The 22,562-nt window shown below is 42.9% G+C and overlaps 1 protein-coding gene and 1 pseudogene across 2 annotated transcripts in view; both read right to left on the reverse strand.

The window, feature by feature from the left end:
* Positions 1–793: 793 nt before the first annotated feature.
* Positions 794–2,822, reverse strand: LOC100474100 (annotated as a pseudogene).
* A 2,193-nt stretch (positions 2,823–5,015) lies between these two features.
* The window catches only part of LHFPL3 (LHFPL tetraspan subfamily member 3), a 554,295-nt gene continuing 536,748 nt past the window's right edge, over positions 5,016–22,562 (reverse strand). For both annotated transcript variants that reach the window (XM_034666784.1, XM_034666781.1), the window contains one exon: positions 5,016–7,263. Coding sequence is in view for 1 of the 2 variants with exons in the window: in XM_034666781.1 (XP_034522672.1) it covers positions 7,235–7,263 (29 nt within the window). In the remaining variant the exon portion in view is untranslated. The remainder of the gene's footprint in view (positions 7,264–22,562) is intronic.

Here is a 22,562-nt window from a genome sequence, read left to right on the forward strand (position 1 = left end):
ATGTGGGGTTCGATCCCAGAACACTGGGATCGCGCCCTGAGCTGAAGGCAGATGCTCAGGCTGTGCCACCCAGGTGCCCCTCCATCATTTTATTTTCATTTTTTCTGTGTCCTCATGTTTTATTGTGTCACTTTTTTAAAAAAAATTATTCATTTGAGAGATAGAGAGTGTGCACACATGGTGGGAGGGGGGCAGAGGGACAGAGAGAGAGAGACTCCCCCAGCAGACCCCTGCTGAGTGCAGAGCCTGACTCGGGGCTTGATCCCAGGACCCTGGGATCTTGACCTGAGCTGAAATCAAGAGTCAGATGCCTAACCAACTGAGCCACCCAGGTGCCCCTATATGTATAAGCAGCATACTGATGGGTTTTTAAAACTCCAGTGTCACAATCTCTTTTAATTAGCAAACAATCTACTTTTATTTATTTTGTTGTCTGATTTGGTTTTATTTCTTCTATCTTACATTGTGCTTTTGGGAAAGACTTTATTTTTTATTTATTTGGAGAAAGAGCAAGAGACCAAGCAAGAGAGCATGAGAGGGAAAGAGAGAAGCAGACTCTCCGCTGAGCAGGGAGCCCGATGAAGGGCTTGATCCCAGGACCCTGGGATCATGACCTAAGCTAAGGGGAGACCTTAACCGACTGAGCCACCGAGGTGCCCCTTACATTGTCCTTTTTATTTGTTCTCCTTTTCCTACACTTTTCATTTTGTAGCTTTGAGGCATTTTATTACAAAAAGCTGGCACTCATAAACATCAACTAACAAGAACTTAAAATTCATCACACGATACTTCATTATTTAGCTTGACCTTCTAGTAAATCTTCAGCTTTATGGATTTTGGCTGCTATCTGAGGAGATCCTCGTCTGGGTAATTTAAAAGCATAATTCATCAATGAGCATCTCTTCTTTTTCCTTTAGTGGCAGGAGGGTTTACGCTTAGTAATAATGCTGCTTCTCGTTTTGTCATTTGGGGTTCAAACCCGCCTATACAACAGCCCCTGCGGAAGGCAGTTTTGGTAGACTTTGAAAAACCTGTTTTACTTGAGGCTCCATATGGTTCGTGGCTGGCAAAACATCATGGCCTGCAAATCCCGCCGCAGTAGCGGTCAGACCAACTGCTACCACCATACTGGCCAGGGCTCCAGCTTGGCTCCCCAGCCTCCACAAAAAGTGCTCCTCGTCTTCTCCAAGGGATGGATGGATGAGTTGCCGCCACCAATTCCATGCCTTTGCTCACTAGCTGTGCGACCTTGGGTAAATTATTCAAATCCACTGTGCCACAGGCTCTTCATCTGTGAGCTGAGGATAACAATAGTATCTAACTTACAAGGTTGCTATGAGGGTTAAATGAATTGTTACATATGCCTGGCACATTATAAATAAACAATTGCTAGTTATTACTATTATTAATCCATATTGTAACTCTCTTTCCAATTAACATGAATTCCTTAAACTCTGGTCATCTATTCTCAGTTGACATGGTATTGTCATCTGGTATTTTAGTTGTCTTTATTTTTTTAATTCCGTAAATTAGATGTTTTATTATTATTTTGTGCAATGCTTGTTTAGATAAACCCACATAGGTACCAAATTCTTTGCTCTCTATTCTTTTTTGCATCTTGAACCTTACTTCTTGGTTCATCTTCAGAAATTCCTTCTGTGTAGCTTTATTGCTGGTAATCCCCTTAGCTTTGTTCGTCTCAAGATGACTGTATTTCACTTTTGGTCTTAGAAAAGTTTTGCTGAAACACAATTTTAGACTGAGAGTTATTTCACTTTGGCACCTTGGATATATATGCTAACGTCTCTGGTATTTATGATCAGTTTAGAGATGATTCCTTTGTAGATTACCTTCATGATGCTTCCTCTTTCTTTGGTCTACACTTTATTGTCATGTCTGAATTTACTTTTTATTTATCTTGCTTGATTACTGTTGTGCTTCCTATATGTGTGGATTCATACCTTTCATCAGTTATGGAAACATTTCAGCCAAGTTCTATTCAAATATTGTGTTTCCTTTATTCAATTTTTCCTACTGGAACTCTGATTAGACATATATATCTTCTCTGTTGCTGAACCGCTTTTCATATTCAATCTCTTGGCTTTCTATATTTCATTCTGGGTAATTTCTTTAGATCTGTCTTCTAGTTGACAAGTTCTCTCTTTAGTTAAACCTAATTTACATTTAATTGCTACATCATATTTTAAATTTCAATGATTATATTTTTCAATTCTAAGAAATTTTTTTTTTCCTTCAAGTCTAACTGATTATATCTACTGGTTTTTTTATATTGTTCATGTTTTAGATACCGTCTTTCTTTTACATATAAAACATAATTATTTTATATTCCATGCCTGGTAATCACAATGTCTAAAATCTAATGGGCAATGAGTCTGTCATGATTTCTGCTGATTCTCTCTCATGGCTTTTTGTATGTTTAGTAATTTAAAAATTGTGAACACATACTTTGTTAAGCTGAATTGGTGAGATTTATGTTATAAAGATGCTTTCCCTCCAAAAAGATGTATATTTGAATTTGCCAGCCACCAAGGTTCTGGCAAATTCTTTTAATTTCTCGATTCGAAGTTTCTTTGAGTATATGGAGAATGTAAGATTGAATTCCAGACTTGGGCAGGGGCACATATCCATGGGTTAAACATTTCAGAGGGTAATTACTCTTTTCTTTCTCCCCCTCTTCCCCCACCATCTCCATCTAGACCTAATGTGGAGATGGCATTCTTCACAAGGCTTCTTTTGTTTGCTAGCACGAACATCTTTCCTGTGCTGCACTTGTCCGAAGGTTGCGGCCTTGGGACTCGCATCTTCAGCTCCTCCACTTCCAGTGGCCCGAGGCTCAGCCTCCCATTCCCTGCCCTTATGTCTGTATTCCCCTTCGGGCAATCCCAGTTTCTGCATTTGTTTACACTTCATGCTCAGTTTTCAGTTTACTCTTCTTTTTTAATGCCTTTGGGATTTCTCTTACTTCCTTGCAAGCTAAGCTGTGTATTAAAAATAAGCTCATTGTAAATTATCCAGGACTTGGGAGTATTGCGTAAGGAAGGCTTTTTTAGAGTATCTGGTTTATACTGCTAGACCCAGAAGCCCAGAGTAAACTTTAAAATTATATGGTAGCTAGCATCATTCTCCCCTTGAGACCCTCAAATGGCTTTGCCTCACACTTAAAAACAGTACCAACCTTCCTGGCCTACCTCATTCCTGGCTCAGCTCAGGTCACCTGCCTCTGCTGCCTGATTGCTCAAGCAAAGTGACCTTAGTCCTGCCTCAGAGCCTCTACACTTGTGGCCTCCCCTGTGTGGCATGTGACCTTCCCCCTTTCTTCCCACAGCTGGCTCGTTCTTACTCCTATCTCACTTTGTTTTTATTTTTTTTGAAGATTGTATGTATGTATTTATTTAGAGAGCTGGGGGAGGGGCAGAGGAAGAGGGAGAGAATCCCAAGCAGACTCCACACGCAGGGCAGAGCCTGACGTGGGGCTCGATCCCATGACCTTGAGATCATGACCTGAGCCAAAATCAAGAGTTGGCCACTCAACCGACTGTGCCAGCCAGGTGCCCCCAGATCTCACTTTAAAAAATGCCATCTTTTCAGAGCTGTCTTCCTCGATCAGCCTCTCCATGTCTCCCTCACATCATGTTTTCCTTCTCTCGAGGGCACCTATTCTTAGCTGACATTTCCCTGCTTATGATCTCTTCTCCTACTAGAACCTAAGACCTCAAAGAGCGGGGACCTTGATCATCTGCTTTACCACTGTCTTCTCAGGATTTAGAACAGTTCCTGGCACACAGTAGATACTCAGTACATGTTTGTTGAATGACTAGAACTGAGTACCAGCTATTTATTCTCTTTGGATGGGACCTGGGCTTTCTAGTGCTCCACAGTGCCCATTACTTCCTATGATTTCCCAAACCCAGCTTGTTTTGCTTTGTCCATTTACTTATCTACCTGGCTGCTCCAGGCATCTGATCTGAGTTTTCAAACTCTGCTTACAAATGTTGCTCTAATTATCCTCAGTATTTTGAAAGCAGAAGGTGTATTTTATGTTTCTTTTTTTCCTTCCATGTCTTGCACATAGTAGGGGGGTAAGGAATTAACATTCATTGAATATCTCTTACCTGTCAGGCATAACAACACTCTCATTTAATGTATGTCCTCACAACACTATGGGGCCAGGTATTATTGTGTCTATTTTATAGATAAGGACACTGAGGCTGAGAGGTGTTTAGAATCCTGTAGTAAGTGACAGAGGGGGCACTGGAACCCACCTAGACTGCACACACTCACTACGAACCGTTGCAAAAAGGTTGCTCATGTCTGAGGAGCAGGTGGCTGTTTCCAATTAGCCAAGTGGCGACTGAGCAATTAATTGGGTATTTCAGGTCAAGTTTTACTTGAACAGTCTGGCTATTTACTTCTTGATGTCATTCTACTGAGTATATGAAGATTCAGCTTGAGGTGTGTCTGTACTGGCTAGAAGAGGTTTGGAGATGGTAATCATGCTTCTAAGTGAGGGTCCTGCCTACCTAACAAATGTCTGCTGTTGGTGAATATTATGGAATCTGACAGAAAGGAGATTTTTTTTTCTTTTTGTTTTGCTGCCGTTTGAGAGAAAGAGAGTGCACGCTTGCGTGTGTGCACACGCAAGTCGGGGGGGGAGGGTCAGAGGGAGAGGGAGAGAATCTTAAGCAGCTTCCACACTCAGTGTGGAGCCTGATGCAGGGCAGGAAGTCTCGACCCCAAGATCACAACCTGAGCCGAAATCAAGAGTCAGACGCTTCACCAACGGAACCACTCAGGCAGCCCTACAAAGCAGATTTTCTGAAGGTAGCTATTTTGGTCAAATCACCACGCTGTCACCGGCTCACTGGAACAAAGACACTGAATGCACCCAAGGTGTCCCACATCACCAAGCCCTCTTTTAAATAACAAAATCTTATTTTTATTTTTATTTTTTTACAGAAATTCAGATATTCCAACAAATTTCTTTACATTTCCTGGACCTTAAAAAAATTACACACAACTTTTTGGACGCAATACAACAGAACAGATGAGAAAGGGAGTCACGTTATTTTTTTAAAAAGATAAAAACATATTTCTTAACACTTAGTGATTTACAGGTGTATTACTTATGTACAAATGGTACATCATCAATGACCCATCCTCAGAGCACTGTGGTATGCTAAATTACACTTAGGTTTTATGGAAAAAAATTTTACAAAACATTTGCATGTGGATAGGAAGCACTTTTTCATTTTTATAAACACCACTATCAGTGATGCAGGACTCCCAGTGGAATCTGTAATTTACATGGATTAGAGAAAACCAACACTTTCTAATTTTCTTATAGAGAGGTACCTCCCTGTAAATAAAAGATGAATTCTTGAAAAGTTGTGTGTAATTAAATTTAGTAAGGAGGGTGTTTGGAATGCAGTGGGAGAGTTAATATTTAATGTACCAGGTAACTCCCAGAATGGCTAATACTTTAGAGATAATAAGTATTTCCTTAATTTGGTTCTTTAGAAAGCCTGTATCTTTGTGATTTGGGGTTCACTCATTTGAGCGTCCTTGTAATACACTCTTAGCCATTTAAAACATAATCTCGTTTATGGTGAAAAGATAGATAGTATCAGAAACACTTGGCAAAAATGGGAGTGTTGTCCTAATAGAGACAGGGAACAAGAAATCAACTCCTATCTGTATCACTTCTTGCCTTATCCTTCATCTGGTGTTCCAGGGATGTCTGCTAATTTGATCTTAATTGTGAGTCTAAAAATGAAGGCCTTCTACATGTCCATGTTTTCTGCTTGGGTATAGAACATGGTTTGGCTCACACTGATTACCTCTCGCATGTACATTTTAGCTTGTGTCCATTCTTGAGACGTTGCCTACTTGAGTATTACGTCTTTTTCTGTTGCATATTGGTGAGATATGTGATGAGGGTGATGGCAGGGAAAGCCTGGGAGCAAAAGATCGCTGAAGACAACTGACCAGTTGTAACTACTTCCAAATGTCAACCAACTCAAAGAAATCTGAGTATTCTTGAAACCAACATTAGTAAACAAACAGGCAACTTACTCCTACCAAGTTTCTTGACCTGTATAAGTATATATTCATTTATTTCTAAGGCTATTAAATTATTATTTATTTTCTTAGTACCACTTACTATTATTTAGAAATAGATTTAATGGAATGATTTTTTTTTTAAAACAAAAATGAGTACCTGTTAATAAGGGAAAGAAAGGCTATGGATTTCTGATGACATGTACAGCAAAGAAATAGAAAAAAAAAAGGAGAGCTTTTAGATGCCTATTTATAAAGTATATTAAATTCCTATGCATTTACTAGGGAGAATTAGAAAAAAAGTGTTTATTTGATAGCAGCCTATATATTACACGTGAGCATCCAAGGTGAAAATGAGCTTTCTATATTTTTCAGAGTTCCTTGATGCTGTTTCCTGAAAGATAGGGATAGCTATATTGCTTGGGAACCTACGATGTAAAGATGTACTTCCTGTAATATACAACTTGATGGACTTATAGCATATGTCAAAAACACTTTCTCAGTAATAACTTGTACAGACGGATTAAACTGAACACAGACTCTATAAAAAGTTTGAAGTGTTACATCTCTTAACTGAGTGGTTGTAACTAATTACACAGTGAAATAAATGCACGGCAGAGATGGGGAACCAAAGATCACCTCTCCTGTGAAAATACGCAGAGGCATTTTCCTAAGCTGCCTTCCTCTGTAAATGATGCTTGATCAGCCTCTTGGCTTTTGAGATGGAAATAATTTAGGATCGACTGCCTTTTTTTTTTTTTAATAAGGTTGAAAGATTAAAGCTTTTTGTTTTCGGTTTGATTAAAAAAGGACAGTTTACAAACCTCAGTACATATATATTTTACATGTTAATTCTAGCACATTTATATTCCTCTTTCTTAAAATATTTCCTGAATGTGATTTCTCATGAATGTGATCTGATCTGATTCGATGATAGCTTCCCATGAGCTGGTGTTTAATCCACTATCACGTCTCCTTCCAGAAAATCACTCCCATCTCTGCAGGTCCAGATTTAGAAGGTGGCTTGACAAGTAGATGGCTCGCTCTTGTCCAGATCTGTCTCTGTACTCTGATTCCTCCCAAGTCTTCCTTCTTGATGTTGATGTACAAAAGCTCTTATTCGATTTGTTTAGCTGTTATTTGATTTGTTTTGTGCTCATTCTAGAGAATATTGGCTTAGCAGAACTGCAGAAAGGGGTGGGGAGGGGGGTAGGGGAGGAGAAAGAGAAAGAGAGAAAGAAAAAATGTATCATTTTCTGTCAGCAAAGATTTTTGTGCATAGTTGTCACAGAAAAACCACACCAGCAAATGGTTCGAGTGTAGTTTAAATATGTTATCAGAGAAGACTGAAAAGTTTGAGGTTCCTGTTCCATAAACAAACAGCACACAGTCTTCCAGAAAGGGGCCTCCCATCATCCAGACAGGTGTGTTCCCCACATCTGGGTGAAAATTATAGGCTGCTTTGAAGGAACAAGGAAGAATGTGAAATGATCCCAAGCTTGGACGATTTTTCTGCCTGGCACAGAAAATGTCTCACTTGAGCATTTTCCTTTTCTTTCCAAGTGTGATTTATTTATTATACAATCAACATTATAACAGCTGCAAAGGAGACATTGCTTTCTTCCCACGTATCTTTCCGTTCCGTATCTAAATGTGCACTTATTTTATATGGTTGGAATCACAGTATAGATGACATTTTTAACATATTAAAAACAATTTTCTACATTTCCATTCTGTATCACCAGCATCAATTTCTTTTTCTTTTTATTAAAGATTTTTTATTTTGAAGTAACCTCTACACCCAACATGGGGCTCGAACTCACAAACTTGAGGTCAAGAATTACATCCTGTACCGACTAAGCCAGCGAGGTGCCCCATCAGCATCAGTTTCTAAGAGCTGCAGAATATTCCATTCCATTCTCATTCCTTTCACGCCATGCTCAGTATCCCATTCTCAACTGTTGGGCCACTGGCAGATTGTAAGTAGGTTTCCCATTTTTTGTTATCGAGAATAACTATCTTTGCCTATAAAGCTCTATGTGTTCTTTTAAATTCTTTCTTTAGGACAAATTCTCAGGGGATAAGCTGTTTTTCCTTTTGTCCAGCATACTGTTAGGGACTATTCCTGTATTGATACAACTAGACCACAAATCATATGATTGACTCCTTTCTTTGGATGATTTCCATGCACTTTGGCACTGTTAACCAGGGTTTCAGGGTCCCTTATATATTGTGAAGATGGGTAAATGCATCTAGCTGGCCAGATTTGGGATGAAAGGAAAGGTTTTCATCACAGAGTAGGTAGAAACACAAATGATAATAAAACAATTGGCCCATTAGTCGGTTATGGTCCTTGTTCCACATCACAAGATAAGATTATGATTTCTGAATGAGTGCTAGAGAAACCTCTGGAAGATTCTGTCTTTCTAGCATTTATCCCCTTGTTGTTTTCCAATAGACTTTAAAACACTTTAAAATATCTTTTGCACATTATGATTCTAATGAACTTCTCTCAGCGAGAGAACTCAGTTGCTTTAATGTACCCAGACTACACAGGGGATAATTGAAATATGATCATGTCCTAATGATGATTAATCTGTAAAGATTCCCTGAGATTGCATCACTCTGGTAGAAGTCTTATGGAAGGGAATGCTTTCTTCAGATATTACTAAAAGCAACAAAAGCAACCCATGGGTTTTACACACAGCCATGAGTGCTTCTGAGCCTTGGGTGCTCTCTGCTCTGCTGCCCCGGAGGTGGTCTTCCTAGATGGAATCCAAAGTCACGTTTGTGTGTTCACGATTCCATTGCTTTAGCATTCTTCACTCTGAATATTTTCCTATTTCAAATGCACAGAGTGAAATGTCTGGGTTTTCCAGTAAGATCCATGAAAGGTGCTAGCTGGGGTGGGGGAGAGGGAGGAGTGGGTGCAGGTTAAAAATACATGAAGCGGAAGAGGGGAATGGGTTTTGAAAAGGTGGATATGCACATGGAAGAAAAGGTAGCAATGGAAGTGCCAGGGCCCTACGTGGGTGATGCAGGGGAAGAGGAAGGCAAGAAGGTAGATCTCATTTTCTTGATGTCTGCAAATAAATATACCCCTGCTTTCATGATAGAAAAGCCTGCCTTGGTGTGAACCATTTGTTGGCATCCAGGAACCAGAGACTCGCACTTTCTCTTTCCCTGGCTCTAAGCTGCCTGATTCGGCTTTATGACATCACAGCGGGCTGGGAAGAGAGCAGACAGGGGTGGAAGGGCTTTTGATCAGTCCCCCAACCCCCCAGCACGGACACCCAAGACTGAGGAGGAGAAGGAAGCTTCCTGCAGGGTAGGCATCTCCCTGGGAAGATCCCGGGCCTTCTTGTAGGGGCGTCTCACAAGGTTCCTGTTCACATCCCACCATCTGGGGTCTAACCCAGTTAGCGGCTGCCCAGCGTGGGTTACTCATCACCAATCCTTGGATTTGCTGCCATCTTGGGTCACCTGTATCCTCCATGTGACCAAATCCCTCATTGGATCCCTCACTGACCTCACCATTGATTATTCAACCCTTCCCTCTTCAATGTCTCTTCTTCGTTGACTTTGTAAGCCTGGGAACTGCACTCCTCACCTGCAGAGCCCATGCCAGGCAGGCAGCCGAGGAGTGAACGGAAATGAGAAGAGCCAGGCTGGACTGGGGCGGGGCCAGGGAGGCTCCGGGTACAAGCCTGAAGCAGGAGTTCACACCCCAGCGAGGGCCTCCTGACATCTCGCTCATGAGGTGCCTGCCGTGCCTCACCCTTGCGCCGGCAGCTCATCACCAGGCCGCCTGGGACTCTGCTTGGAGTCCGAGTTCCCTAGACATTACTGACACCGTGTATTTTTCCCTCCTAGCGCATGACACCATCGTGCAACAGGAGTCCCAGGGTACGGGAGAATTCTGCTGCCTGCAAGGCTAAAAATGACCTGCACGTTAGTTCTGGCGGTGATTGTAGCACAGTATCAGGAAAACAATGCCGGGAGCAGTTAAGATGAGAAAGCCACTGGGATGACTCAAAGGGCAAGCTCCGCGAGGAATCGCCCACCTGAAGGCTTGGGAAGGGCGGGTCCTGCACACGGATTTGGGAAGCCAGTAGGCGGAAGCGGATCAGAGGCAGGGTCTTCCTCTCCAGGGCTGTCTGCGGAATGGCGGGCAAGCACCAGGGTGGGTACCCTGTGATCTCCGCTTCGTAAAACATTGTTTCTTTTCCGAACTTCCGCTCACATCTCCCATGCACGGTGGCTATTGCATAGCTCGGGGGAGGCAATTTAAAAGCTGTCATTTTCTCCCAGGTTTGCACAGAGCAGGACTGAATAAATAAGTCATTCAACACTGCTTTGGATCTTTGTTCAGTCGGGTTTGTCCTTGTAGCACGTCATGGGGCTCTGAGTTGCCCATGTTCCATTTCTAAAGGACTCTTTGCAAATCCTTTGCGAAGCTGTCATTTGAGTCGCTGCTCTGGAGAGCAGCATTGATAGCGGCCACATTGTCCAGACTGTCTAAACGCTGCGTTGTTGCATTCTCTCCCTGTTTGTGGACTTTGAAAGGTCTCCTGCGGTCGGCTTCTGCTCATTGTTCCTATCAACCTATTCAATTAGGGCAGGGAGCCCCCACCGTCGGGATAGCTGGGGGCCTGGGGGAGCGACAGGCGTCTGAGTGATAAAAACGCTTGGTGGGAGCGGTCAGGCTTTTAGCAGAATGGCTCTGCTGAATCTTTGTTGTGAAAATGAGGAAGGGAGGCATTCCAGACCATCTTTTCCTCATTGGCTATACAAGCTTGGCCGGTTCTTCCCGCTCCATTGTTTCAAACCACACCCACCTCTCACGGGCCTCCGAACTTCCTTCCTCTCCGAGAGGCTGCAACAGGCCCCTTGAAATAATGTCTCCCTATCTGTGTCCCCAGGTGCCCTAAACGTGATGTGCCCCATAATGGGGACAGCATGTTAAAGATGGCTGCAGATTCTTTAGCATTCTTCTTCTTCCTTTTTTTTTTTTTAAAGTTTTTATTTATTTATTTGACAGAGATAGAGACAGCCAGCGAGAGAGGGAACACAAGCAGGGGGAGTGGGAGAGGAAGAAGCAGGCTCATAGCAGAGGAGCCTGATGTAGGGCTTGATCCTAGGACCCTGAGATCATGACCTGAGCCGAAGGCAGACGCTTAACCAACTGAGCCACCAGGGCACCCCCCTTAAGCATTCTTCTTATTGAGAGGTGGGGTCTAGGTTCCCCTTCCTTTGAATCTGGGCTTTAAGAGAGCTGGCAGGGGCGTCTGGGTGGCTCGATCAGTTAAGCATCTGACTGGTGATTTGGCTCAGGTCATGATCTCATTGGTTGTGAGATCCAGCCCGGTGTTCAGCTCTCTCCACCCATCAGGGCATCTGTCTGAGATTCTCTTCTCTGCCCCTCCCCCACTTGCAGAGCTCTGTCTCTAAAATAAATAAATAGATCTTAAAAAGAAAAAAAAGAGTACTGGCAGTTTATTTTTTTGTTGTGGCAAAAATGCATAAAATAAAATTCACCATCTTAACCACTTTGAAGTGTTACAGCTCGGGAGTGGGAAGTACATTCACACTGTTGTGAAACGAGTCTCCAGAACTTTGCCATCTTGCAAATCTGAAACTCCATATCCCTGAAACAACACTCCTCTTTTCTCCCTTCCCTCGTTCCTCAGTAACTGCCATTCCTTCTGTTTCTACGAGTTGGACAACTTTAGATAGCTCCTGTGAGGGGGATCATGCGGTATCTGTCTTCTTGTGACTCTGCAGCCTCAAGAGAAACGTTTGCCCCTCCCTTAACTGCACAGAAGACTAAATTGTGGATCTTTCCCAGAATAAGAGTTATTAATGATCAATTTTATCTGAGTGACCCATTTGTATGGAAGGACAAATATCTAATTAGCAAATATCTGCTCTAAGTTCTTACTGCCCCTGTATGCATTCCTCTGATGTTCTGGGCCCCTCCCCCCAGTAAGACATCTATACCCCATTCTGCCTGTCTTTGGGATTTCCATGTCTATGTGGATTCCCCTGGCATACACCTATTAAATTTGATTTTCTCCTGTCAATTTGTCTCATGGCAATTTGATTCTTAGTCTAGCTAGAAGGACCTTTGAGGGGACAGGAATTCTTGCTCCCTGGTGCTTTCTTGATGTAAGAAAAGTCATTGTAGGTCCCCGGCTGTTTCATGATTGATGCCTGACCAGCATTACTTGCCCAAAAACATATCTTGCAGAGCTTCCTGGGTTATGTTAAAACCATAGAAAAAGAGACTTCAGTAGTTGATGATTTTAAGGGAACAGAAGAATGTAAAAACAAACAGCCACTACCAGGCCCCGATGTAACGTAACCATATCAGAGACAATAAATCAGTGGTAAAACTCTCAGTGCTGTTTTGAAAGGAAAAATTGACCTAACACACATTTTGGAGTTGTTTTTGCAGGATATAAACCACTTTGAGCACTTGAACTCTGGACTAATTGGAGCCAGAGACTGAATGCTGGCCTTGGGACTTCAGTCACCTAGGACCTGGACATTGTTGACTTCCGATGACTTTTGCCCCAATTCCATATGGAACGCTCCTTGGCCCAGTCCTTCCATGAATATGCATGCACACTTACTTAAAACTGCTCCAATTATGTTGTTCAGGGAGATGCTGCTTTGGGAAATATCCCTGGTGTTCTTACTTGTTGCAAGTGAAATCCTTCCTTTTCTACTCCTTGGCTTGGTTGTGTCTTTTGGCTCAACACCCACCAAGACGCAAACCCAATTTTGGGCTATAGTGTGATAAACATGGGTGTGCAAATACCTCTTCAGGACCCTGCTCTCAATTCTTTTGGATATATACCCAGAAGTGGGATTGCTGGATCATATGGTAGTTCTATTTTTAATTCTTTGAGGAACCTCCACACTGCTGCACCTCTTCAATCCTACCAACACTGTACAAGGTTTCAATTTCTTCATGTCTCTCTGACACTTATTTTCTGTTTTTTTGGGGGGGCGATAGTAGTGTTAAAAATAAAACTACAGGCCCCAAATGGTGTCAGTTAGGTTAAGGCCCTAAGTCGGTAAACCAAGACTTTTTTTTTTTTTTTTTAAAGATTTTATTTATTTGAGAGAAAGAGAGAGTGCACAAGTTGGGGGGGGGGCAGAGGGAGAAGCCGACTCCCCGCTGAGCAGGGAGCCCAACATGGGACTTGATCCCAGGACCCCAAGATCATGACCTGTGCCAAAGGCAGATGCTTAACTGACTGAGCCATCCAGGCACCCTCAGTAAACCAAGACTTAATCCTTAAACTAACTGCAATTTTTTTAAAAAGATTTTATTTTTAAGTAATCTCTACACATAATGTGGGGCTTGAACCCACATCCCAAGATCAAGAGTCGCACACTCCACCCACTGAGGCAGCCAGGAGCCCCGACCTAACTACAATTTTAGCCTTTAATTGTCGACACGGAAATTGCCTGGTCAGCAGAAGGACTCTTACTGACAGACCCTTTCCATTCCCCTTAGGAGGGTGGCCATGCCTAAAACAATGGGTTCTTTGCTAGTAATTTCCTTTTTTCTGCTCCCTCTCTACCTTTAAAAACATTTTCTTTGCTGTACCCCTTTGGAACTCCCCTCTACTTGCTAGATGAGATACTGCCCAGCTCATGAATTGATTAATAAAGCCTATTACATCTTTTTTTTTTTTAAAGATTTAATTTTTTTTATTTATTTATTCGACAGAGATAGAGACAGCCAGCGAGAGAGGGAACACAAGCAGGGGGAGTGGGAGAGGAAGAAGCAGGCTCATAGCGGAGGAGCCTGATGTGGGGCTCGATCCCATAACACTGGGATCACGCCCAGAGCCGAAGGCAGACACTAACCGCTGTGCCACCCAGGCGCCCCAAAGCCTATTACATCTTTAAGATGTACTCAGTTGAATTTTTGTGATCTAACAGTAGCCATCCTAATGGGTGCAAGGTGACATCTCCCTGTGGTTTTGATTTGCTCCCTCTCATCATTAGTGATGTTGAACATCTTTTAAGAGCAGGCAGTTCTTGATTCTTCTGCTGGAGGGATCATATGGGTGAGGCCTTGTAGCACATGAAGAGGGGGAGAGGCCCAGCTGAGCCCAGCTTTCCAGCCATCTCTTCCAAGGGGCCCACATGTGAGTGAAGTTATCTTGGATCCTCCATGCAGCAGCCCCTGGCCGAGAGCTTATGCTAAGGATATAATAGGAAAACATGTTTGTGACCTTGCGGGCTTTAGTGTAAAATCAGAGCACAATGCCTGGCTCGCTCAGGGCAGAACGCTGCCCTCAGATAACGAGCAGCCAGGAATGCCTGGTCTGCTACAGGGCAGAACGCTGCTCCAACCGAAACTTGATTGCTCTTGACCATAGCCCGTGGGGTCCATAGAAACATGTTTAAGAAGAGGCCTCACTTGCTGAACGTTACATCATCTAATCCCGTGACCTTCCCTGCAATGTACTACTATTCACTAGGATGCAATATGGATCATTCCCTTGATTGTCTTTGATTGTTTATTGCCAATAAATACGCAAGGTTGCAGCTGTTCGGGGCGATCACACTCTTGGTGGTGGCGTGCCTGGCGGTCGTCCCCTGCACCCACACTCTCTTTTGCAAGCTAACCTGTCTGTGCCTCGTCCTTCTCCCGAATCCACGCTGCGGCGCTGTGGGCGGTGTCGCGGCACTTCCATGCCTTCCAGCCACCTCCTGAAGGCCACCACGTGACCCTAGTTGACGCTACATGGAGCAGAAGAATCGCCCAGCTGGGCTCTTCCTGAATTCCTGATCCACACAATTGTGAGATATGATAAAAGTGATTGTCAGTAGCAGTCCTGATGGGTGTGTTTTTTTACCCAAACTTTGACACAGTTTTAAGCCACAAAGTTTTGGGAGAGTTTGTTAATGCGGCATAGATAACTGGAACTGTGGGCAAATGCCCTTTCTCCGTTGTGGCTTTGATGTGCTGTATTAAGTACACTGTAAATGACAAGTGTGGCTGGACAGCTGGCACAGTGCTCCCGGGGCAGAGAGCGTGCTGCCATCTCTGACTTGTTTTTCCCTTCCTGACACAATTTCTAGAGAAGCAATGCCTGAAACCCCCAACTTCCACTTTTCTATTGCATCCATAGTTTCCCTCCGGGTAATCATTAGTTTGTCCCTCTGACTGCAGGAGGTTTGGATCTGGGCTGAAAATAAATGCATGTTCACAACATACTTTGATGCTGAATTAAGAAAAAAAGTCCAATAGTGATTTTGGCTGTTTGTTTACCACTACCTTTATAGGTGATTAGAGGGTCTGACTTTGTTGTAGCTGTTTGTTGTGTATTGACCAGTGGGTTGATGAAAGCCAAGGTATACTTCACCTTTACTTGCTCAATCTTTCCTTGTGCGCCACTGTCCCACTCACAGCCCCCACCAGCTCACTCCCCAGCCCCGGCTGCAGTGCCATCGGAAGACAGCTGGATAGGAAGTTACCTCCCAGTCGCCAGCCCACCTAGATTCTCTAATGCCTTCTTACCCTAAGCAGAAAGGCCACACCAGTACTTCTTTCTGGGCTCTATAAATTACTTTGCATCCAAATTTTTATTTGGTACTGAGCTAGTGCAAGTGACTGCCTGCTTGGTGGCATCTAGAGTGTTAGTAACCACTGCTGAGGCAGAGGCATGGGGAGTTGGGAGAAAGGAAAGAAGGAAAAAGTATAGTAGTTACCTCATATCTGTGGTTTTGCTTTCTGTGGTTTCAGATGGAACCATCTAGAGCCGATGATTGCCCTCTGACATATGGTCAAGAGGTCAACCGTAGCCTAACTCTGCACCACAAGGGCTGCGTCATTCAAATCTCTTCATCTCATCATGTAGGCATTGCATCAGCTCATCATCACAAGAAGGATGAGTATAGGACACCAAGATATTGTGAGAGAGAGCCCAGATTCACATAACTTTTATTACAGTGTATTATTATAATTGTTCTATTTTATTACTGTTGTTAATCTCTTACTGTGCCTAATTTATAAATTAAACTTTATCACAGCTCTATATGACTAGGAAAAAACTAATATATATATATGTACATATATATGTGTGTGTGTGTATATATATATATATATTTTTTTTTTTTTTTCTTGAGGGTTAGGTACTGTCTGTGGTTTCAGGCATCCGCTGGGGATCTTGGAACATAACCTCTGCAGATAAGGGTGGGGGCACTATTGTATTACAATCTTTGGCTTTTTTCAGGTAGGACCAGTGACTGTTTACATTTTTAGAAGAGAAAACAGATACAAAATGAATTCTTGATTCTTATTCCTGAAGACTTCTACCATCTGTCATAGTTCATTCTTGGTTTCTTTCTATCATATTTACAGTTTATTTGCTTCATAGAACTACTCACAATCTGTAACTATCCCATGTATTTTCTTGTTTTCTACTCTTCCCCCGCATCAGAATGTGAGCTCTGGGCTCTCAGGACCTCCTTTGTCTTGCTCTCCAGTGTACCCCCACCTCTTAGAGCCTGATCTATGACAGGTGGTCAGTAAATACTTACTAAACCAATTATAAATGGAGATTTCAAAATGCAGCAAGCAAGCTTAGCTAAGAGAGTCTCTTTTTAAAAATGGGGTCGGGAGGCCATAAGGGAGGAGGAATTTATGCACGTCTACATCCCAGGAACCTTGAACTCTTTGCCAGCTGCAAGCACTTAGCTGGGACTTAACTCCTGCCTCATCCTGACACCTGAATCATTAGCATTGTTCCAAAATGAACCAATGATACTCCTTCGTTTGCATATTAACCCAACCGATACTAGTTAACCTACTTTTTTTTTTTTTTTTTAAGATTTTATTTATTTGAGAGAGAGAGAGCATGTGAGAGCACAAGCCAGAGGGAGAGGCAGAGGGAGACGCTGACTCCCAGCTGAGCAGGGAGCCCCATGCGGGCTCAATCACTGGACCCTGGGATCATGACCTGAGCCAAAGGCAGACACTTAACTCACTGAGCTACCCAGATGCCCCCCTAGTTAGCCTACTTTCGATCTCTATTTTATATAGAGGACCTAAATGAGAACTATACTCCTGACCTTTGGCCTTTACAATTCTGCCCCTTCTGTTGTCTTCCTCAGAACAAGATTCAGGTTTCTACCTGAGTCTGTGTCTCCCAAATTTCAACTCTAACTGTCCTTTATGCCTGTTGGCTTAAATTTTCAGGGAATTCTTTCTCAGTCGACACAATGGAAGACTTAAGATATAGAGGAAGACCTCCTGTCCCTGCCATAATCCACCAGGTCAGTGCTTCTCAAACCTCAATATATCTCAGAATCACCTGGGGATCTTGTTAAAAATGCAGATTTTCACTCAGTAGGTCTGAGGTAAAGCCTGAGAATTTGCATGTCTATCTCCCAGGTGACGCAAGAAGCAGGACTGCTCTGCCTGAGTCAGACACTGTGTCCTCTTCACCTTTCTATTCCCGGCTTAATGAGGTGCTTGGCATATCATAGGTGCTCGGAAGTTGTTTATTGAATAAATGAATGAAACCAAACCAGGCATAAGCATCCATGGAAAAACCTGACCAAACAAATCCTGAGCGACTATTAGAGGTACTCAGTGAGCTGCAAACTCCATGCAGACTTCTGGAGGCTCTCTGTTCCTTCCACCGCCACAAAGGAGCGGAGTGGGTGAGGGGCTCTCTCACCCTCAGCCCACAGACAGAGATTTTAACACTTGGCTTTAACTAAAAATATAGTAGTATAAATATGTAAAGAGATATCTGGGAGATGAAAAATATGCCATCTGAGACAGTCCTACCACATTTTCTTCCTTTCTTCCCCTAGGTTCTTCTTTTTCTTTAACAAAACAAAACAAAACAAAACAAAACAAAACAAAACAAAACAAAACACCAGGGCACCTGGCTGGCTCAGTTGGAGGAGCGTGTGGCTCTTGATCTCAGGGTTGTGAGCTGGAGCCCCACACTGGGTGTAGAGATTACTAAAACAAAAAAATAAATTTATTTATAAATTTATAAATAATAAATTTAAGAAATAAATTTATAAATAAAACCCACCTTTATATTCTCTGCCTTTCTTGCTATCTTTTTTTGTGTCCTACCTCCCTCTCGATCTGACATATTGATTTTAACACAGAGAGTTGGAGGATATTTGCTACACTATTCTTCTGGCTACTCCCGTAGATCTTCTTAACTGAGAAGGGGCAGAAAGTGGCCTAAGAATCAGGTGCTGATAATTGTGCGCTAGTCCTGTGTGCAGAAGATGATTGGACTTTGACATCAGGCTCAACGCTTTCTCATGTGACCTTTTCTAGAAGTAAGTAATTCATGAGAAGGAATTTTGATTGTTAATTCATGAGCATTTCTTTTCTTCCTCTTCTTGTCCCCACTGAGAAATACTGCAGGATCTATTGCAAGCAAAAACACAGGTGTTGGTTTATTAATCCTAATAATATTCACTGTCCAGTTTTAACATGAAGCCATTCCGTATTGCATATGGGTTGAAAGGCTTTTATTAATGAAGCCCAAAAAACATACGCATGGCTGGGTAGGAGGGCAGCATCCTTGATTCTTAGTGCCTTGCACAAGGAGTAATAAATCCCATGTCAATCTTAATGTGCCAGCCCCAGCTTCGAAGCTTCTCTGGGCTCTTCTGAAATTTTTCATGATTGTTTTGCCTTTCCATTTTATGAACTAGCTCATGACTAACACTTCACTATGTGGTCATGACAATCCTTTACAAATATAAATAAAAGCCAAACCAAAGTGAGTATCACCACACACAAAATTGCACATCATGCAACCCAAATATGTGTTGGCTTCTCCAGATAATAAATTTGTCTCTGTTGATATTGAATATTCAGCCTCACACATCTGCCTCTGAGTTTCCTCCCCTTCCTGTTCAGGGAAAGACTGATAATTCGTATCATTTCCCTGTGCCCTTGCACACACACGCACTCTCTCTCCCTACCTCTCTCTCTTTCTCTCTCAACAAGCTCAAATTCATAGGCTTTCTCTTCTCCAAACACTGTCTTCAGAGTCAACTGGCCTTCCCTGGTAATATAAACTTCCTGATTTTCTTAGAGGCATACAGTTTATTGCTAAATGTATGTGTTCTGAACCCATTTTCTCTGGCTTTGAATTCTAATTCCACCATTTACTGGTTGGGTAACCCTAGAGAAGTTCTTTAACATTTCTGTACTTCATTTGAAAGATGGGGGTACCCCCTTCCCAAGGCTGTCCTGAAAATTGTGACCAAGATGAGGCTTCTAAGGTGTTTATGGCTTAACAGGCAAACCTGGCAAATAGGAAGAGGTCAGTAAACGTTGGCAGGTTGTTTTTTGTTGTTTGTTTTTTGTTTTGAATGCACAATAGTATAAAGAGCACTGTCATTCCAGAAATACCACATATATATACTAACCAACAGTAAATCATGGAAACATTTACTTTTCCCAGAGAAAGAATGGCCCAATGGTTCAGACTGGGGACAACGGACCCAGACTGGGTGTGAACTACAATTTTACAACTTACTGACTCTGCGACCTTGGGCACGTGACCTGGCCTAGTTTCCTCACGTGTACAACAGGGGTAGACCAGTCTTGCCTACACAGCTGTAGTGCGCGTTAAATAAGTTCCCACATGGTGAGTACTATGTGAGCTCTTCCCGCTGTTAGTATGGTTGTTATTGTTGTGAGGTGGGGTTTTATCAGGCCAGTATCTAGTAGCCCCTCACTCTGCTTTTCTTAGAGCATTTAGAAATCTTGCAATTGTAAATTTTCTCTGTGTCTGAAATGTGTGTAAATCCTCTTAGAAACTATATAAGGCTCTTGACAGCTTTATGACTCAGGAATGTCTTTCTCAAGGACAGGAGCCATCTCTTTGAAATGTAATCGTCCAGGGAGACAGCTCCCTGGTCTCCCAGTTCCCATGGGAGGGGAGGAGCTTACCTTTAGAGGCTCCTGCTCCAAGTTGCAAAACTACCTCTGTCATAAAGATAAGGGAAGCTTACTTCTCCTGTGCATAAAACCAATTAACACAGATGGTTGCCCTCAATTAACCAGCTAAATCTGGGGTGAACGGTCTATAATAAATGGTCTCGAGGACTAGTTACCATTTATCCTGAAAACACATATGTAATGGGTTGTATCTGCTTGGTTTTATAAAAAGGCGAGATAGCATTCTCTCTTTGCCATTTCTAAGCAGGTTGCCTGTGCTGTGTGTCACGTTCTGGTTTAAGGCTTTTTCAATAATAAAGCACTGAATTTTTCTTTTTCTACTAGTGTTATGGAGAGGTTTTCTGGGGGAAAGATTTTGTTTTTAACTATATTACCTGAGTGATGTATATTGGTAAATCTGTATTTGTGCGTCAGATTGCTTTATTTAATGCCTGTCCTCTTTTAGCACAGAATTTACAAGAGGGAAGGGACTATTTTAAAAAAAATTCTTAGACGGTGCTAAAATCAGTGTTATTAAAAAGGGATTTGCTAATAATTACCTAATAAAACCCAGCTGATGCTCCCCTGTTCTCCTTTCAAACTATTCTACAGGCTTCTGTGAAATTATGGTAAGGCATAGCTCTTCAAAACCTAAACTCATTCTCTTTTCCAGGAAACAGGGAAGCTTTTGTTCCTCAGGATACGGACCTGTGGACTTCAGTGAGTCATTAGCAGGGAGTTCAGGATCATGAGACTTTCCCTTGCCATTATTACCACAAATTTAATAGCCCTATCCTAATTGTCCATATGGCTGTTTGTTGTAATGAAATAAGACATTCAAGTATGATGTATGCTTCCTCTCTAGACCAAAGGGAAGTAGACCGCAGAGTCCAGAAGGCAATTTATAATCAAGGTCTGATCAAGCATGCGCGTGCACACACACACACTCCACTGCCCCTGTTAGAGAAGCGGCCACGAATTAATGCATTTAGTAAATGTGTGATCCATCACTGATCGGCTGGCACTGGTTAGCCACAAATGGCACAGGAGTAAGGGAGAGCCAGAAATCAGTTGAATTAGAGAATTTTAGGGCTTTCTATAATGCAGAAGTGAATCGACTGTGCTTTGCTGAAAACTTTTTAGGAAGACTCCTTGCTATGAAATCAACCCCATAGCTTAGCACCACCCATGAGGCCTTCCATGGCCTTTCCTCACCACTCCAGCTCCCCTCAGGGGCTCCTCCCACTTAGTGTGATCTGCAGGCCTCAGAATGGATCCTCCAGGCCTTCCTCCCTTCTCCTGAAAATGCCCTCCCTCCATTTTCTAGCTGCTGAACACCCTTTCATGTTGCAAATGTCATCTCAAGTCACTTCCCCAGAAGGCCTACATTCTGTCCCCATCAGTCCTTATCAGAGCTGCCCCGTCCTTCCAAACAGCAAGCCCTCTGAGTGCAAAGGTGACTGCTGGTAAGCCTGTGTCCAAACACCCAGAGCAGAGCTCAGCAGAGTAGATGCTCGGCAAACCTTCTGTGCTTTTCGAAAGGAGCCTTAAGCATAGTTACGGATTGAATCGAGTCCCCATAATTCCTATGTTGGAGCCTTCACCTCCAAATATGACTATATTTGGAGATAGGGCCTTTTGGCAGGTAATTATGGTTAAACTGGGGTCTTAAGGGTGGGGCCCTGATCCGACAGGAATGGTGTCCTTCTAAGAAAAGAAAGTGACAGCGACGGCATGCACGCATAGAACAAAGGCCATGTAAAGACACAGCAAGAAGATGGCCATCTGTGAGCCAAAGAGAGGGGCTTCAGGAGAAATCAGACCTGCCCACATCTTTGATCTTGGACTTCCAGCCACCAGAGCTCATGAGAACATCTATTTCTGTTGTGTAAGCCACCTAGCTTGTGGCACGTTGTCATGGCAGGCCTAGCAGACTAAGACAGGTATCAACAAAGCCAACCTTTTGGTTTTCTTTGTTGGCTGGTAAGTCCTCCGAGGGTCAGGAGATAAAGTTTGCCCGAAGTCATCCAACTAGTTAGCTGAAGACCTGGCTTAGGATTCTGGGCTGGACTAGTGTTCTTTCTCTACTAGCTTTGCTTTTTTCCCCAGAGAAAATCTTTTTTCAAGTGAATCTCTTAGGGATTCCAGTTCTACTTATGAAAAAACAGAATTGAGGGCAGCTGTCTCAGTCTTGGGCTCCGAAGTCACCCTGCCCAGGCTCTCCCCTCCTCCCCGCCCCTCCTCTGCATTGTACCTCAGCAGCTCTCTAAGGATTCATGGAATCGAGTTTGAATGATTACTGTACCCCACGCTGCCTCTATCACACATATAATATCACAGTTCTTCCCAATTTCCCGTGTTCCCTCACACCGACATGAAGCTTTAGAAACCTGTTGTGAAGAGCAAAGACACCTGCATCAGCAGGGGCAAGGTACGATGGCACAGAGCGTGGAGGATTAGGATTCCAGAGAAGAAAAGTCCACTGCAATTGATTTGACTCTACCCTGGGGAGATGATAACGATGACT

The sequence above is a fragment of the Ailuropoda melanoleuca genome, chromosome 1, assembly GCF_002007445.2.
Source record: "Ailuropoda melanoleuca isolate Jingjing chromosome 1, ASM200744v2, whole genome shotgun sequence".
NCBI lineage: Eukaryota > Metazoa > Chordata > Mammalia > Carnivora > Ursidae > Ailuropoda > Ailuropoda melanoleuca.